At 40.1% G+C, this 19,828-nt stretch overlaps 1 protein-coding gene across 5 annotated transcripts in view; it reads right to left on the bottom strand.

Annotated features, from left to right (window-relative positions):
* Positions 1 to 10,651: 10,651 nt before the first annotated feature.
* The window catches only part of TOPBP1 (DNA topoisomerase II binding protein 1), a 54,321-nt gene continuing 45,144 nt past the window's right edge, over positions 10,652 to 19,828 (bottom strand). For 4 of the 5 annotated variants that reach the window (XM_074371140.1, XM_074371134.1, XM_074371161.1 and 1 more), the window contains 3 exons: positions 15,918 to 16,007; positions 15,580 to 15,741; positions 10,652 to 11,512 (listed from right to left, as the gene is read on the bottom strand). In XM_074371140.1, the coding sequence (XP_074227241.1) occupies positions 11,369 to 11,512; positions 15,580 to 15,741; positions 15,918 to 16,007 (396 nt within the window). In that variant the 3' untranslated portion in view covers positions 10,652 to 11,368. The remainder of the gene's footprint in view (positions 11,513 to 15,579; positions 15,742 to 15,917; positions 16,008 to 19,828) is intronic. The other variant, XM_074371151.1, reaches the window with a different exon arrangement.

The following is a 19,828-nucleotide window of genomic DNA, read 5'->3' as shown; positions in this document are numbered from 1 at the left end:
TTTTCCTTTTCTTTGGATAAATACCCAGAAGTGAGATTGCTGGATCACATGGTGGTTCTATTTTTAATTTTTTTGAGGAACCTCCATACTGTTTTCCATAGTAGCTGCACCAGTTTACATTCCCACCAACGGCACAAAAGTTCCCTTTTCTCCGCATGCTCACCAACAATTGTTATCTATCTTTTTGATGATAGGCATTCTAACAGATGGGAAGTGATGCCTTGTTGTGGTTCTGATTTGCATTTCCCTGATGATAAGTGATATTGAGCACCTTTTCTCTTGGGCATCTGCATGTCTTCTCTGAGAAAATGCCTATTCAGATCCTTTGCCCATTTTTATTTATTTATTTATTTATTTATTTATTTATTTATTTATGCTATTTACTTGTATGAGTTTTTTTGGCATATTTTAGATATAAACCCCTTATCAGATATATGGTTTGCAAATATTTTCTCCCATTCAGTAGGTTGCCTTTTCATTTTGTTGATGGGTTCCTTTGCTGTGTGGAATCTCTTTGGTTCGATGTAGTCTGTGGTGACCTATGTTTGATGAAGCTGAGATGTTGAAGCTTCCATAGCATGATGTGGAAGAAGGAATCGAATGGCTTGGGAAGAAAGGAATGTTGAAATGTATTTATCATGTGAAAGCTGCACACTTCCCTCCCCCAAATTACATTCTCTGCCAAGGTCCACAAAATACTTCCTTAATTAAGACATTGAGAAATACATTAGTGAGGGGAGCACTTGCATCCTTGAATCTCTACAGTTGCTCTCCTCTACAGGCTAGCTGTGACCGTGCCACTGAGATGGGTTCCCTGATCTCCCAGTAACAGGGGTCAAGTGCAGCCCTTAACTGGCCTGATTATCAATGGACTGTGTGGTCAATAGAGGGCGCTGTAGAGACACTGAAAGGCTAGAGCCGCGGAAGGGAAGGGATTTTCCTGCCTGGTGTGCTGTTTTCCACTGTAGCCAATGGATCAGCATACGGTGGAGCCTGGAAGTGCTCACTGGGGCGGCCCCCCTGGTCCAGCAGCAGCCCTCACCCTCCAGTGGCGCTCTCCTCCACTACGGCGGTGGCCCCAACGGTCAGCTGTGGCTCAGGCCTCCTGACAAGTGCTCCTGCCACCCAGTGGCAGGATGCTACTGCCCTCAGCTGAGGCCTCTGCCCTCCTGCCTGTCTTCACCACCATACAGTTTGCTCAGAGGTGCGAGTTATGTGTGTAGGTATCTGAGTCCTTTTCCTCTTCACTCTCCCTCGGTGTTAGGGTAGTAGTTACTTTCAGCAGTTGCTGCTTTTGTACTTCTTGCCATCCTCTTTTATCCCTTTCAGTGGTTAATTGTCTTTTACCAATTCGCAGTTCATTATATTAAGTGTTCATCCTCAAGTTATTGGTCTGGTTTCTGTCTCTTGACTCATTTTTTCTTTTTAAACTGAGATACAGTTTATAAATAACATTATATTTGTTTCCGGTGTACAACATAATGATTTAATATTTGTACAGACTGCAAAATGATCAGCACAATAATTCTAGTTAACATCCATCACCACACAGTTGTAATTTTTTTTCTTGTGCTGAGAACTTTTTAAGATATACTTTCTTAGCAACTCTCAAATACACGTACCATATTATTAACTATAGTTACTATGCCATATGTTACATCACCAGGACTGGTTTTTTTTTTTTTTTTTTTTTTTGAGTGTAACTTTATTTTTATACTTTTTGGTGGGGGGTAGAATTAGTTTTTTGGTTTGTTTGTTTTTTTAATGGAGGTACTGGGGATTGAACCCAGGACCTTGTGCATGCTAAGCATGTGCTTTACCACTGAGCTATACCCTCCCCACTACCAGGACTTTTTTATAAGTAGAAGTTTGTACCTTTTGACCACTTTTACTCACCTGTTTCACACACATACCCCACCCTGACCTCATGCAACCACCAATTTTTTTCCCTTTATCTATGAGTTTTGTTCTGTTTTGTTTTGGAGTCCACATATAAGTGAGATTGTATGGTATTTGCCTTTTTCTGTCTGACTGTTTTACTTAACATTATGTTCCCAAGGTTTATCCATGTTGTTACAAATGAAAAGACTTCTTTCTGTTTATGGTTGAATAATACTCAATTGTGTATAGCTATGAATTTTCTTTATCCATTTCTGTTTCCATATCATGGCTATTGTAAATAATGCTTCAGTGAACATTGGGGTACAGATGTCTTTTCAAGTTAGTGTTTTCGGGGGTTTTTTTGGTGGTTTTTTTTTTTTTTTTTTTTTTTTTGGATAAATACCCAGAAGTGGGATTGCTGGATCACATGGTAGTTCTGTTTTTAATTTTTTGAGGAAACTCCGTACTGCTTTCCATAGTGGCTGCACCAATTTATATTCCCATCAACAGTGGGACAAGTGTTCCCCTTTCTCAACATGCTCGTCAACTCTTGTCTTTCTGATGATAACCATTCTAACAGGTGTAAGGTGATATCTTACAGTTTTGATTTGTATTTCCCTGATGATAAATATTGAGCACTTTTTCATGTACCTGTTGGCCATCTGTATGTCTCCTTTGGAAAAATGTCTATTCAGACCCTCTGCCCATTTTTAAATCAGTTTGTTTGTTTGTTTTTTTTTTGCTACTGACTTGTGTGAGTTCTTACATAAATTGGATATTAGCCTTTTATCAGATATATAATTTGCAAATATTTTCTCTCATTTGTTACGTTGCCTTTTCATTTTGTTGATGGTTTCCTTTGTGGGGCAGAAGCACTTAGCCCCACTTGTTTATTTCTGCTTTTGGTGTCACATCCAAAAAATCATCACCAAGACCTATGTCAGGGAGTTCACTGCTATGTTCCCTTCTAGGAGTTTATGGTTTCATGCCTTATGTTCAAGTCTTTAATCCATTTTGAGTTTATTTTTGTGTAACATAGTGGTCCAGTTTTTCTTTTGTTTGTGGCTGTTCAGTTTTTCCATCACCATTTATTGAAGAGACTGTCCTTTCCCCATTGTATATTCATGGCATGTTTGTTGTAAATTAATTGACCATGTATGTGTGGCTTTAATGTTGTGCTCTCTATCGGTTCCATTGATTTATATGCCTGTTTTTATGTTGGTACTGTATTGTTTTGATTGTTATATCTTTGTAATATAGTTTGAAATCAGGAAACATGATACTTCTAGCTGTGTTCTTCTTTCTCAGGTTGTTTTGGCTATTCAAGACCTTCTGTGGTTCCATACAAATTTTAGGATTGTTTGTTCTGTTTCTGTGAAAAATGCCATTAACATTTTGATAGGGATTGCATTGAAGCTGTACCTTGCTTTCCATTTTAAAATTGTTAATTCCTTCAATCCATGGGAACAGAATATCTTTCCATTTATTTGTGTCTTTTTCAACTTTTCAGTTTCTTTCATCGGTGTCTTACAGTTTTCAGTGTACAGGTTTTTCACTTCCTTGGTTAAATTTATTCCTAGGTATCTGCTTCTGTTTGATGCAATTGTAAATCGGATTGTTTTCTTAATTTCTCTTTCTGAGTTCATCTTTAGTGTATAGAAACACAGCTTATTTTGCATACTGATTTTGTATCCTCCATCTTTACTGAATTCATTTTTTTAAAATTCTAACAGTTTTTGGTGTAGTCTTTAGGGTTTTCTAGCTATGATACCATGTAATCTGTAAACAGTGACGGTGTTACTTCTTTCTTTTCAATTTGGATGCCTTTTCTTTCTTTCTTTCTCTTGCCTGACTGCCCTAGCTAAGACTTCCAATACAATGATGGATAAAAGTGGTGAGAGTGGGGATCTTTGTCTTGTTCTTGGCCTTAGAGGGAAAGCTTTCGGCTGTTCAGTGTGGAGTATGATGTTGGCAGTGGGCTTATCATATATGACTTTTATTACGTTGGGATACCTTCCTGCTATACCCACTTTTCTCAAAGGTTTTTATAAATGGGTGTTGAATTCTGTGAAAAGCTTTGTTTGCATCTATTGAGATAACCATATGATTTTCATTCTTCACTTTGTTGCTGTGGTGTATCGCATTGATTGACTTGCAGATATTGAACCGTCCACTCCCTCGCATCCCTGGGACAAACCCCGCTTAGTTATGGTTATGATCCTGTTAATGTATTGTTGAGTTCAGCTTGCTAATATTTTGTTAAGGGTTTCTGCATTAATGTTCATCAGAGATACTGGTCTGTAATTTTCTTGTAGTGTCCTTGTCTGGTTTTGGTATCAGAGTAGAGCTGGCCTCATAAAATGGTTTAGAAGTGTTCTCTCCTCTTATATTTTTTGGAACAGTTTGAGAAGATTAAATGTTTGTTAGAATTTACCAATGAAGCCATCCAGTCCTGGACTTTTCTTTGTTGAGAGGGTTTTGATTACTGACTCAGTCTCCTTACTAGTAATTAGTCTAGTCAGATTTTCTATTTCTTCATGATTTAGTCATGGTTTTCTAGGGTCGTATGCTTAGATTTCTTTCTCTTCTCTTTTGTATATCTACTATAAGTTTCTGGTTTGCAGTTACTATGAACTTAAATAAAATAACTTACATAATAACAGTCTAAGTTGGTAACAACTTAAGTTTTGTTTTTTTATAACTATTTCTGTTTAATATTCAGTTTTATAGTAAAATTACTTATTTTTAAAACATTTTTATTGATTTATAATCATTTTACAATGGTGTATCAAATTCCAGTGTAGAGCACAATTTTTCAGTTATACATGAACATATATATATTCATTGTCACATTTTTTTCTCTGTGAGCCAACATAAGGTCTTGTATATATTTCCCTGTGCTATACAGTATAATCTTGTTTATCTATTCTATATTTTGAAATCCCAGTCTATCCCTTCCCACCCCCCGCCCCCTTGGAACCCACAAATTTTTGGTCAACTAATCTTCAACAAAGGAGGCAAGAATATACAATGGAATAAAGACAGTCTCTTCAGCAAATGGTGTTGGGAAAACTGGACAGCAGCATGTAAATCAGTGAAGCTAGAACACTCCCTTACACCATACACAACAATAAACTCAAAATGGATCAAAGACTTAAACATAAGACAAGATACAATAAACCTCCTAGAGGAAAATATAGGCAAAACATTATCTGACATACATCTCAAAAATGTTCTCCTAGGGCAGGCTACCCAAGCAATAGAAATAAAAGCAAGGATAAACAAATGGGACCTAATGAAACGTACAAGCTTCTGCACAGCAAAGGAAGCCATAGGTAAAACAAAATGACAACCTACAGAATGGGAAAAAATTTTTGCAAATGAAACCAGTAACAACTTAAGTTTGACCCCATTCTAAAGCTCTATATTTTTACTCCCACAGCACATTTTATGTTTTTTATTCTCAATTGACATATTTTTATCTGATGTATCCATTAACAAATTATTGTAGTTATGGTTATTTTTACTACTTTTATTTTTTAACTTTTATACTAGCTTTATAGCTGATTAATCCTCCAAATTTCCATTAGATTATTCTGAATCTTACTATATAGTTATCTTTGTCAGCGAGATTTATACTTCTGTATGTTTCCTGTTACTAATTAATGCTCCCTTTTCCCCCTCCAGCTTTAAAGAAGTGCCTTTAACATTTCTTGTAAGTCTGGTCCAGGGGTAATGAACTCCTTTAGCTTTTGTGTTTGTCCGGAAGACTCTCTCTCCTTCAGTTCTGAAGGACAGCTTTGCTGGTACAGTACTTTTTGCTTTCAGCATTTTAAATGTATTCTGCCACTCCCTTCTGGCCTGCAGTTTTCTCCTGAAAAATCTGCTGATTATCTTGTGTCGGTCCCTTTGTGCATAACGAATCCTTTTTCTCTTACTGCTTTTAAGAGTCTTTTGTTGTCTTTAACTTTTGACATGGGTTCATCTTATTTGGAACTCTCGGCTTCCTGGTTTTATACCTATTTCTTTCCCCAGGTTAGAGAAGTCTCAGCCATTATTTCTTCATATGTGTTTTCTGCCTTCCCCACCCCAGCCCCAACCCTGCTCATTCTGGGATGCCTATAGTGCACTTGATGTTGTTTCATAAGTCTCTTAAGCTTTCTTTACTCTTTTTAAATTTTTTTCTTTTCACTGCTCTGATTCAATGAGTTCTGCTGTCCTGTCTTCAAGTTCACCAATCTCTTTCACTTCATCTAGTCTGATGTTTAACCCTTCTATTTTCAACTGACTTTTTTTCCCTTTGTGGGGGAGGTAATTAGGTTTATTTATTTCTTTACTTCTAGAGGAGGTACTGGGGATTGAACCCAGGACCTTGTGCATGCTAAGGATGTGCTCTACCACTCGAGCTATACCCTCCCCCTCAACCCTTCTATTATCAAAAGTTCAGTTACTGTATTCTTCAGATCTGTGACTTCTGTTTGGTACTTACATTTTCTATCTCTTTGTTGAAATTCTCTCCCTGTTCACTCATTTTTCTCATGAGCTTGGTGAGCATCTTTATGATTGTTATTTTGAACTCTTTATCAGCTAAATCACCTATCTCTGTTGCATTATGATCTTTTTTCTGTGGTTTTCACTTGTGCTTTTGTTTGAAACATATTCCCTTGTTCTTCCTCTTTCTTAACTCTCTGTGTTGGTTTCTCTGCATTTGGTAAAATGGTGGCCTCTCCTCATCTTGAAGGAGTGACCTTATGTAAATAAAACTCATTATTCAACTCTGCTCTAGCTCTTTGTTGTCCTTCAAACCTTTGTGATTTTCCAAGCAGCCTACTTTATTCTTCACGGCTCCCAGTATATGAGGATGTGCCAAGACCTGTCAGTGTCCCAGAGGGGAGGTTCTCAGTCAGCACCTAAGACTGAAGCTGTTTGGAAGTCAGACCCTCAGGAAGCAGCCTTTAAAGTACGCAAACACACCTTTTTTAGGGGAAGACTGGGAAAAGGGCATTTCTGTCTGCTCCCTCTGCACCGAGCCCTGGGATAACAGCCAGCTGAGAACTGTTTGCTACCATCCCAATGAACCTGTGAACACAAGTTCCGCTGACCACCAGAGCCAGGCAGTCAAGGGGTGTGTCCCCTTGGCGGTAGCCACAAACACTGGAGAACCAGACACACACACAGGCAGCTTTCTCAAAGACATCAGTAACCGGGGTGGGGCGGAGGGAGAGTGTGAAGATGGTGCCCACTCTGAGGTCTCTGGAGAGGCTTGTAGTCAGCCCTTAGGTGTGTGTTTAGTTAGAAGCCTCAGGCCACAGCTATGAAGACATGCTGATGACCTCTTTCACAGACAGACTCGGGGTGTGTTTCAGTCTGCTGTCCTTGTGATGTGCCCTGGGCGTGGTAGCTGGTTAAAAACTATTTCTCCGTTTGTTATCGTATGGGACCTGTGAATGTCAGTCCTGCTTGCCACCAGAACCGGGTGATCAAAGGGTGCCCCCTGGACAGCAGCCACAAAAACGTGGGTGCCAGGTGTGCACACAAGCTCTTTCCATGAGACAGACACCAGTGACCTGGAGCAAGGCAGAGGGAGAGGTGGAAGATGGCTCCCACCAGCCTCTGCAGACTTTAGAAAGTATTTCAGGGGGCCCCTAGATGTGTGTTTAATTAGAAGCTTGCCCCTCAGGCTGCAGCAATGAAGATATGTATCAGATCTCTTTCACAGAAACAGGGGATATTTCAGTCTGTTATCTGTCTGCTATGTCCTGGGGGTGACAGCTGGTTAAGAACACTTCCTCCATTTTTTACAGTCCTGTGGGACCCATGGGAAGAAGCCCCACTGGCTACCAGAGCCTGGTGACCAAGGGATGTCCTGTGAGTAGCAGCTGCAAAAATCAGGGCACCAGACAGGTGCACAAGCTCCTTTCTGGGAGATACCAGTGACCTGGAGCTAGGCAGAAAGAGAGCAAAGGTGTGGTGGCTCCTTTTCAGTGGTCCCCTCTTTGTGTGTTAAGTTAAATGCCTGCCCATGCCTGCCCCTCAGACTGAAGCTTTTTTTTTTTTTCACTTGAGGTATAGTTGATATATGATACTATATAAGTTTCAGGTAGGTGTACAATATAGTGGTTCACAGTTTTAAAAGTTTATGTCCATTTATAATTATTATAAAGGCTGAAGCTTTAAGATAAGCAGCTAAGCCTCTTTTGCAGAAAGACAGGCCATTTTCAGTCTACCTCTGCACTGGGATTGGTGATGGATGAGTCCACATGAGCCCTTCAGGAGCTGTTTCTCAGCTCACTGCAGCCTTGTGGGTCTTGGGGACACAAGCTCCATTGGCTGTCAAAGCTAGGTGTTTTGGGGGCTCGTCTCTCAAGTACAGGTCTTAAAAGTTGGGGTCTCAGATGTCAAATTCAAGCCCTTTGCTCCTTAGAGTGAAGCCCAGGGCTGCCAGTTCCCTTCTGACTGTGGGATGCCATGCGGGGGCGGGGCTTATGGTGAGAGAGTGCGCCTCACCTTTCCCCTACCTGCTTAGATATGGTTTTCCCATTTGCCTGATATGTAGCAGTCACTTAGCTAGTTTTGAGCTTTCTTTCAGAGGAAATTATTCTGTTTGTAGTTGTAGAATCAGTGTGTCCATGAGAGGAGCTGAGTTCAAGATCCATGAACAGTGTCCTTTTGAACTGGAACACCCCTTACTCAACGTTGATTGAGTCTAGGTAGTAAGATCTGGAAGCTTGATCAAATGTGAGTTTAAATAATGGAGCTAGGGGAAGGGTATTATTGGAGAGTAAGTTCTCATCTAGTCACAGAAAGAATTCAGAGAAGAGACACAGAGGTCAAGAAAGCAAAATGAGGGTTTATTAAAGGATAATACACTCTCAAGGATAGAGTGGGCAGACTCAGGTGAGTAGCTGCCCTGAGTTTCTTTGACAAGCTGGTTATATGGGGTGTAAAAATGAATGGGCAGAGTATTTATTGGGGATGGAGAAGTTTGGGGTCATATTTCCTGATTTTCATCCCAGCTCCACCTTCCGGAAGGGAAGAGGGATTTTTTTGTTGTTGTTCTTATTTAGTCTTGTTTGGAAGTGTCATGGCATTGGTGCCTAATGGGTACTTCTTATCTCCCAGGCTACTTTTATTGTAATAAGGGCATAACGAGCCAAAGGTTACATTCAGATACTGGAGATTCCCACCTTTTCTCACCTTTGTCTGCCTCTAGGACCCTGTCATCTCAAGATATATGGCTTCCTATCAGTCTCAAAGTTGCTGCTTCTCTTTGTCTGCCCAAGGGCCTCTGTTGTTCACAAGATACATGGTTTCTTGCCACCTGGCCCATGCCCCCTTCTCTGCTCGTGTCTAGCTGCCTGCCTGCTCTAACAAGAGCACTTCATACTGTCTTCTGCTTCTCATTGCATCACACCAGGAGGCATGTCTGGTGGTCTTGCGTGGTCAGTGAGGTCAGGTATCATCCGCTTGATCCATCAGTAGAACATTCCCCATTTGCTTAGACCTGTAATTTCATTCAGTTGTAAGATGGCTTGCTTCTGTCCTGTCCTCTGCACTTATTGCCTGGAATTATTCTAAAGCATTTTTCCTCAGCTGACAGGTCATCCTGAAATGCAGTTCATACTGACAGGAGAATTGCTTAATTCTCTCTTTTCGTTTATTAGTTTCCATTGCTTTAAAAGTTTTCTTCAACATTCTTTAATGGTTTGAAAAAGCCTCAAAAAACATCTGTACCGTGGCTTTTCTTCCCATGAGTACCTCACACATTTAAAACACGTGATACTTTTAATCACAGAATCCCCGATGCTACACAAGCATGAGATGGCGCTGCCAAAAGGCTGCTCCTCCTCTTAGTAGAAAAACAGAGCTGAGGGTGTTGCATGTTGACAGACCGAGATGGAAAAGTGGGGGTCAGCTCACTATGGCCCACTGCCTATTTTTGCACGGCTTTGAGCTAAGAATATTTTTACATTTTAAAGAATTGGAGGAAAAATGCCGCAGACCAGCCAATGAAGCTCAACACATTTACTCTCTGCGCTTCTACAGAGCGAGTTTGCCAACCCCTGATGTAAAGCAACATGTACGAAAGCACCTCCGAGTGAGAGGCTTCTCTGTGAAAAGGTAGGTTTGGGTTAGAGTGGTGGCTTGTGTCTTTCTGGGTGAGAAGTCACAGATCTGAGCTCTTTCTCACAGTTCTGGGGGCTAGAAGTCTAAGGTCGAAGTGCTGGCCGGGGCTTCTGGAAAGGCTCCCGACGCGCTGACAGCTGCTCGTGTCCTCACGCGGTGCTTCCTTCCCTGTGCCAGGAACTCCTGGTCTCTCCTTGTGACGTCACCTGTTCTGCCAAATTAGGACCCCACCCATAGGACCTCCTCTAACTGCAACCACCTCCTTGTGAGGTCCGCAGCTGTGAACTAGCTCAAAGCAGGATAGTCTGCAGGACAGGGGTACCCCTTCCTCTGTTTAGAGGAAAATCTGATGACAACGTCAGCGGTTTGGTGTCCAGGTTAATCCATCACCATTTGAGTTTGCCTTTCAAAAACTCACTAGGAATTGAACAGTCTGCATCAAAATTACAGTCCTACCTTATCTGTCCCTTAAACAAAATGAGGTAGCTTTATATTTGGAAAATTATGGCAATGCACACAGTATTTGGTGGTTAGGTTTAGATTAATAAAGGCTAATGCAATTATGTAGTTCCTTATTTTTTTTTAACCCCCTAGAAACAATATTGCACATAAACAGCAAACACCAGAAACGTAACTAGAAATGTGCTTTTTAGGCTACGTTTTACAAATCTTTTATTGCTTCAATAAGAGAATAGATACCAGAATGTTTTATTTCTTTTTAAAAACTTATTTGAACTTATCTACTTTGAGTCACTACTTTATTCTTCATTGTTTTTATTTTCCAAGTTTTAGTGCCCAAACTTGGCAGACATCATAGAGAAGTTTGTACAAACATGCATATACATATATACACACACATTTAAGTTTAAAGCCTCAGTTCCTCATTAAACCTTGTGCTCAGGTTCCTGTTAAAAAGAGGTAAAATGGTGATGAGAAGATAGAAATCAGGGGAAAAAAAACGAATAAATCCCAATTGACAACTTCCTTGCTATGAATTAAAGCAGACATTGTAAGGCAAAATCCATCACCTTGCTAAAACGTCCACTAAGCTACAGACCCAGATACGTACAAGAAAATAAATAAACAAAGAGCCCCTTACACACGGCAAAGTGGTTTAACGGCACGCTAGCTGAGGGGCTGTGTTTTGTTGTTATTTCAGGTAACTTTCCATTCAGGGACAGTTAGTATTTCAGTGATTAAAGTTTCAGGTGTTAAAAACACACTTCAAGCAGGGCCACTGTTGTTACACTGAAGCCGAATCCTTCAGGTTCTTGCCTTTAAAGCACTGTACAAACCCATCACAGTAATATCCAGGGTACTAAATTAAAAACATTTAATGCTGGTAACTGAGTAAATGCGATCACTGCACTCTAGGTCGTTTGATTTTATTTTTCTCTGTGGGAGCTTTCCTCTTTTGTGAGGATCCAGGCCCAGGTTCCTTATTGTTCTGAAGAAGTGAGACAGCTTCTGGTAGACAATAATTTTCTACTTGAGGAGGGGATTCCTGTAAAAGGGAGAAAAGTTTTTTCAGATTTCAAACTGTTCATCAGGTTATAGATTCCTTTACTCTGCTTTATGACCAGAAAAACTTAAACATTTTTCTTTCAAGGTAGCAATTTAACACTTGTCACCTTTGGTGAACAGATCCTGTGTGACAAAATTTCAGCTTTTATAAAAAAAATAAGTTTATAAGCTCAGGCAGAGTGGGGCCAGCTCAGGTCTTAATGGTTTAATCTGTATAGATTAAATACTGAATATGGAAACTACAGTAAAATACAGTTAATAGTTATCATTTAAGTGTGAGAAGTTATGCTTAGTATAAATTTTTGAAAATTTTTACAATAAACATGTGAGATAGGTTTTTTATTCTCCATTTCATAGATAAAAAAGGTTAAATAACACAATGTTACCTACCTAACAGGTGGCAAAGCCAGAATTCATACACTTCTCCACTTAAGTCTGAAACCTTTGCATTTTTCTTCCTTATAACCTTATTACCAACGTTGAAATAAGGACCTTTTCTCTTATTAAAAGTATAATAAAACTTAATCTTCTGGCAACATGGCAGACTACATAACATGAAAATGAATCACCACAAAATAATGGGTAGTTGCCTTTTGATTTAACTCTTCTACAGATAACAAGTATAACGTCCAACCAAAATATATTAAAAGCAACTACTGTAAGGTTTTGTAGAAGAAACAAAATCAGGCAAATACTTGAGGGGAGTTGACAGCTGGAAAGAGAGGAATGGAAGAGGGTGAATTCCTCTTTTCATTTTTTATGTCTTTCAGCCTGAGGAGAAGCCCCGCTGGGTCATGCTGACTGGCTAAAACTCTAATAGGAAACCTTGAAGAACCACAGGACAGAATGGCAACCAGAGCACTAGAGAATGACGTGGGAGATCCCAGAAAGTGGGAGGGCAGAACCCCAAACTCTGTGTTATAAATGCTGATCAAATCCTCGCTTGACGCTGAGTCATGTATGTGCAAAGCAACTCAGAGCAAAGCTCCAGGAACCAAGCGGAGGTTTGAGCTGCCACTCACGGCAGGAGCTCAGCCAAGTAAACTGCCAGCTAAACAGATGGCGTGGTACTCTTCAGAGGAACACCACAGAATCTAGTTTCTACAGCTGATTCCCAATGTGCAGGATACATCCAAAATTATTACACACATGAAGAAGCAGACTATGATCTACTCTCAGTAAAACAATCACCTCCAAAATGGAAATACTGAAAATTACAAACTGTTCATGAAAGGAATCAAAGACAACCCAAACAGAGATGAGCTGTGTTCAAGGACTGAAAGACTTAACACAGTAAAGATGTAAATCACTCAAACTGATTAATGCAATCCTATCGAAATCACAGCAAGGTGTTTTTTTAGACGAACAAGCTTATCTAAAAATTTACAAATAAAGGTACAGGCAAAAAAAAAAAAATATATATATATATATAGAGAGAGGCCCTAGAATAGCAACAATATTGACAAAGAGGAATAAATAGGAAGGAATCACTACCCAATATTAGGGCTTATTATATACATAGTGATTAAGACAGTCTTGCAGAAGGAAAGACACACACAGATCAGTGGAACATAACAGAGAATTCAGAAACAGACCCACACAAAATGCCCAACTGAATTTTGACAAACGTGCAAATGCAACTAAATGGAGGATACTTCTTTTAAGAAATGGTGCTGGAGCAACTGGACACGCCATAGCAATCAAACAAACAAACAAAAAACCCTAACACCCACAACCCCAAATTTTGACCTAAACCTTACACTTTTTGTGAAAATTAGCTCAAAATGGATCATAGACATACAATGTAAAAACTATAAAACATTTTTAAAAACTGTTCTGCAAAAAGCCCTGATAAGAGGATAAAGGTAAATGGATAAATAGATAAGCCACAGACTGAGAGAAAATATGCACAAATACACATCCAACAGAGGACTGGCATCTGAAACACCTGTCAAGGCTCAATGGTAAAAAAAAAAAACAATTAAATTAGAAAATGGGGCAAAAGACATGAACATTTATTTCAATGAAGAGCGGATATAAACATGGCAAAGAAGCACACAAAAAGATGTTCACTTTGATTAGCCGTGAGGGAAATGCAAGTCAAAACCACAAGAGAGATCATTCATTATACACCAACTGAAATGGCTAAAATGAAAAACAACTAAATGCTGATGAGGACAGAGAAACTGGATCCACTCATGGTAGGAATGTAGAAATATGACCACTCTGGAAACACGCACTTGGGCATTCATCCCGGTGCAGTGAAATCTTAACATTCACATATAAACTGTACACAAATGTTCACAGCAGCTTTAATCATAGCTCCAAGCTGGAAACAACCCAAATGTCCTTCAATAGGTTAACGATTAAACTAACTGTGGTACATCTGTACTGCTCAGCAATATATACACAGACCTTCATGACAGTGTATCATTTTAAATTTCAGAAAACTGGGGACAAAAAGAACTTCCTACTAGTTTACAGTTACATATAAAGGATTATGAATCAAAATGGCTTTGGACTACTTAACAGCAATACTAGAAGCAAGGAGACAAGCAATCAAAAAGTCTAACAGAAAGCAGATTTCAACCTAGAATTTGATGCCAGGCCAAACTTCAGTCAAATGTGAGCACAGAAAAAAGAATTTTCACACATAGAAAGTCGTAAGCAATTTACCTCCCATGTGTTCTTTCTCAAGTTACTAGACAAGACCTCCATCAACATGAGAGAGTGTATCAGGATGACACGGGACTCAGAAACAGGAGACCCAACAGAGAAAAGAGACAAAGGATGATGAATGGAGCTCCTGGGATGACGGCAGTGCACAGAAGTAGACAAAGGGTGATCAACCAGATTGCACCAATGTGACCGAAGACACGCTGAAGGCCATCATCACCAAGATCCCTGCAGCCACCGCATCTAGTTTTTAACCTGAAGTGAGAACACTAGGGTGAGCCTATCTCAGAGTCTTACCTATGCCTGGTTTATCTTGGCCATGAATTTGACATGAAGCTGCTGCTCTCCCCTCCTGAGCCTACTGCCTCACCCTACAGGACTGTTCTGTTTTGACCTATTCACAGGAGCAAGGGACAGGCAATCATGAACTCAGATGCAGAAATACAGAGCAGCTCACTCCCCCTATACATTTCTCCAGACATTTAGTACCTGACGCACTTTACAACCCTGAGAAAGGCAAGGACACGAATAACCAAAAGTCAGCCAGTGATTGCTTCTGGTGGGGAAGGAGGGAGACGCAAGCGGGGAGGAGCAGCGGGGGGCTCCTATGGGACTCTCAATCTTCTATTTCTTACCCTGGGCACTGGGATGACATTTTGCTGTTCTTTAACCAGGATGTATGTTCTACACACTCTTTTATATGTACAGGAAAAAATGACAGCACTTGTACAAACACTTAGCACTGCACAGTTTAGGTGACTATTCAGTAGTGGTTCTCATCTTAGATGCACCCGATCAGGAACTTCAGGAGGGATGAGGTACATACAGGAGGGTCCTCCACACTCCCCCAACCCCTGCCCTTTCCAAATGGGTAGAATTTTAAAACCTCACATGTCTTAACAAATTGAGATTTTTTAAGAAGTTATGTAGGTGTTCAAGGAGAGCTAGTACTGGCTAACTAATTCCTGGTCGGTATGAATCCCACTGCTTTAGGACAGAGGCTTCCTGTTGATGTTTCAGGCATTCCTTCTGTTAAACCCTGACCTGCTTCCAAACCCAAGCAGCAATGATCACAAAACAGGTGGGTTGTGGCTTCCCCCTATTTCTACACTATTCTGCTTCAAATCCTTTGTGGTAAGACATTTACGACCACATGCCATACTTTGCTGATTCCTGCTGGCATTGAGGCACTCTTGTGTCAGGAAGATTTTTCTTTGCCCACACAAATCACCCAACACAGGCCAATTCTGAACCGGAGTGTAGTGAGCCCTCCAGGGAGCAAACGCTTGAGGGTTTTGTTGTGTAGTTCTGTCTCTACGCAGAGAAGCACATCTTTGGTCATGAGGAGGTCAAGGATAGGATCCTACAAACCTGCATAAGATAATCAGCAATGTACTCTGTTTTCAAGCAATGCACGTTCTGGGCAGCAGCTTCTGCTATATTTACTCCTGAGTCACCTTGTTTCAGTTTACTAAAGTCAGAAAAGAGATGTGTAGCTTCTTTAAATAAAGATACAGAATGACCAGGTAGCACCTAAGGGAAAAACAAGAAGCATCACAATCTATCAGTTCCTGAAGTCGTCCAACTGTATAATCTATACGTGAGGATTACCATCTCACAAAACGCAGAAGAGAATCAAGAACTGATCACAGTAACCCTGGTTAGAAATAATCCTTATAAAAAATTCAGTAAGTTGATTTAATACAAACCTTTGCTCCTCCTGACTGAAGAAGGCGTTTGAATCCTGCTTCTCGGGACTGATCAACATGTAAAATAACCTTCCATCCACTAAATGCCCCCTACAAATAAACATAATCAGTGTTGAAATTATTTGGAAAATAAATGACAAAATAATACAAATAATACATTTCATCTGCAGACTTAGTTTTATGTCAATGAATAATCTTATAACCTTTACTTCTGAGGAACACAGTAACTGTTTTGGTCAGAATACTTTGAAACACACAGCCATGGTGCACAGCACATAGTAGGTCATCAATAAATACTTGAAGAATGAAGGAAAATGATTTTATGGTTAGGTAACATTAAAGCAACTTGACATTTGTGTAGCCTTTTTTAGTATTTTTTTCTTACAATTAATCAAGAGTAGAGCCTAAATAACAGTAGATTAGATGGAATCTCCATTGTATTTCTCTTGAAAGTGCAAACTGGAAACATGAAAGAGAATCAAGGCTAAAAAGGACCTGGAGACAGCAGAGAACTCAGAATACAACACAAAAGACGATATAACTTGGGTTCTTAACCTTTTTGTGAGCCATGGACCCCTTCAGCAGTCTAGTGAAACCTATGGCTCTGTCCTCTAAGTAATTTTTTAAAAATAACAGTTTTATTGAGATGGAATTTCCATACCACATGAATTTTTTTAATGTTCAAAATGACGTATAAAGTATTACGAAGGAAACCATTTATTGAAAATTATCAAAATGTTTAAAAAATTATGACATAACAGATGTGCTTCTATATTAAACCCATCATAAGTCGAAAATATCATTTAGTCAAAAATGCATTTAATATACCTAACCTATCAAATACCATTGCTTAGAGCAGCCCAGCTTAAACCCGCTCAGAACACTTACATTAGCCTACGGCTGGGCAAAATCATCGAACACAAAGCCTATTTTATAACAAAGGGCTGACTAGCTCATGTAATTTACTGAACGCCTTACTGAAAGGGAAAGCCAGAATGACTGTGAGTGTCCTGCTTGTTCTCCCCTGTGATCACGCGGCTCACTGCCGCTGCCCAGCGTCACGAGAGAGGGCTGTGCTGCGTGTCGCTAGCCTGGGAAAAGTTCAAAATCAAAATACAAGATTCAAAGTACGGTTTCTACTGAATGTGTACCACTTTTGCACCATCGTCAAGTTGAACCATCACAAGCTGGGGACATCTGTGTGTACTATAATTTTAAAGTAGTGATGAACAATATTTCAAGATACTTACAACTGTTAACACAAGCAAAAATATCTGATTTCCATGGGGCAGAGTCACAGATCTTGTTAATAGTGTTGTGGTTTGTTGCCTCGACTTATAATGAAAGAAATGTGAACTTTCAATTAGAGGTTAGTAAAAATAAGGATGTATTTTTTTCCTTCTTGAATTTGATCTATAAACTTTGGGAGAGTCGGTGGACCTCAAGCTGAGAACCCCTGGAGATAGATGCTAAAGAGATTCTTTGGAAGAAATATAGTATGGGTCACATTTTACAGATATAAATGATTTTTAAAAGAACGACCAACATTATATATATATACCTTACTGTCGACCACAATTAGAAGAATTAGGAATTAACACTAAGCTGAATTTCGGATGCCCAAACTAAGTATATCAACCAAGGGATAAAAAATAGAATTATTATTTTGTCAAGCATATTTTCTTAAAAAAGTTTACAATTTGGAGAAGACTGCCAGTCAAGATGGCAGGACCATGAGCTCACCTCTCCTCACAACCACAACAAAACCACAACTGACTGCTAAACAACCATCAAAAAAAAAAAAAAAAAAAAAAAGACTGGAACCTAGCAAAAATGATCTTTTTCAACTGGAAACATAAAGGGAACCACAGTGGGACGGTAGGAGGTGTGTGCATGTGATATAATTGGGCCCCATACCCGCCAGGTAAGTGACCCACAAGCTGAAGAACAAGTTGCAGAGGCCCTCCCACAGGAGTAAGAGTTGTGAGCCCCATCTCAGGCTCCCCAGGCCATGGTTCCACCATTGGGAGGAGGAGGAGACCCCAGGACATCTGGTTTTGAAGGCCAGTGGGGCTTAACTACAGGAGCCCCATGGGACTGGGGGAAACAGAGACTTCACTCTCTTGGGAAGCATACACAGAATCTTGTGTGTGCCAGGTCCAAGGGCAGAGGCAGTAAATTCACAGGAACCTGGGCCAGGCCTGCCTGCTGGTTTTGGAGGGTCTCCTGGGGAGGTAGGAGATGGCTGTGCCTCACTCAGGGGACATAAAAACTGGTGGTGGACATTTCAGGAGTGTTCATATATACGAGCTTTCCTGGAGGCTGACATCTTGATTAGATCATCAGCAGGAAGGCCTAGCTCCATCCAACAGCCTGTAGGCTTAAGGGCTGGGAAGCCTCAGGCCAAACAACATACTGGGTGGGAACACAGCCCAACCTGTCAGCAGACTTCCTGAGCCACAAACACCTCTAGATATGGCCCTACCCACCAGAGGTTCAGGACCAAACTCTACCCAGCAGTGGGCAGTCACCAACTCCTCCTGCCAGAAAACCTGAATAAGCCTCTAGTCCAGCCTCACCCACAAGGGGCAGATACCAGAAATAAGAAAGCAACAATCCCAAAGCCTGTGGAAGGAATCCACAAACACAGGCCAGACTCTACACTGGGACCAGCTGGACCCTGGCCCTTGGGTGACAAGAGAGGAGTGTACTGATGGGACGCATAGGACCCCTCCCACAGAGAGCCACCTCTCCAAGGTCAAGAAACGTAACTAACCAACCTAAAAATACAAATAGAAAGACAGACAATATGAGGCCTCAGAGGAGTATCTCCCAGGCCAAGGCACAAGATAAAATCCAGAAGAAATAAATGATGAGGAGATAGGCAATTTATCTGAGAAAGAGTTTAAAGTAATGATGGCAAAGATGTTCAGAGAACTGAAGAGAAATACAGACGCACAGAGTGAAGTTTTTAGCAAAGAGCTGGAAAATATAAAGAATACCCAGTGTTGAAGAATAAAACTGAAATGAAAAATACACTAGAAGGAACCAAGAATAGATTAAATGAGGCATAAGAATGGATCAGTGAGCTAGATTAGAGGAAATACTATTGCAGAACAGAAAAAAAGAAAAAAGGTTAAAGAAATGAGGATAGTTTAAGAGAACTCTGGGACAACATGAAGCAGTAATATTTGCATTATAGGGGTCCCAGAAAGAGGAAAGAGAAAGGACCTGAGAAAATTTTTGAAAAGATAACCGAAAACGTCTCCAACCTGGGAAAGGAAATGGTTACCCAAGTCCAGGAAGCACAGAGAGTTCTACACAGGATCAACTAAACAGGGGAACACACCAAGGCTCACAGTAATCAAACTGACAAAAATTAAGGATAAGGAGAAAATATTAAAATCAGCAAGAGAAAAGCAACAAATAACATACAAGGGAACTCCCATTAGGTTATCAGCTGATTTTTCAGTAGAAACTCTAGAGGCTGGAAGGGAGTGGCAAGATATATTTAAAGTGATAAAAGGGCAAAACTTACAACCAAGAATATTCTAGCCAGGAAGGCTCTCATTCAGATTTGATGGAAAAATCTAACGCTTCACAGATAAACAAAAGCTAAAAGAATTCAGTACCACCAAACCTGCTTTATAACAAATGTTAAAGGAACTTCTCTAGTCATCAAACCACAAGAAAAGAGAACATAAAGAAAAAAGAAAAAAGAAAAAAAAAACCCACAAAAGATTGTTTTGGCAACTTGATGTCTTCTATGGTTCCATATAAATTTTGGAATTGCTTGTTCTAGCTCCGTGAAAATTGTCATGAGTATTTTGACTGGGGTTGCACTGGATCTGTGGATTGCTTTGGGTAGTACGGCCATTTTGATACTGTTGATTCTTCCAATCCAAAAGCAC

This window comes from Camelus bactrianus, chromosome 1 (genome assembly GCF_048773025.1).
Source record: "Camelus bactrianus isolate YW-2024 breed Bactrian camel chromosome 1, ASM4877302v1, whole genome shotgun sequence".
Lineage (NCBI taxonomy): Eukaryota > Metazoa > Chordata > Mammalia > Artiodactyla > Camelidae > Camelus > Camelus bactrianus.
This window is presented reverse-complemented; position numbering and strand designations above follow the sequence as displayed.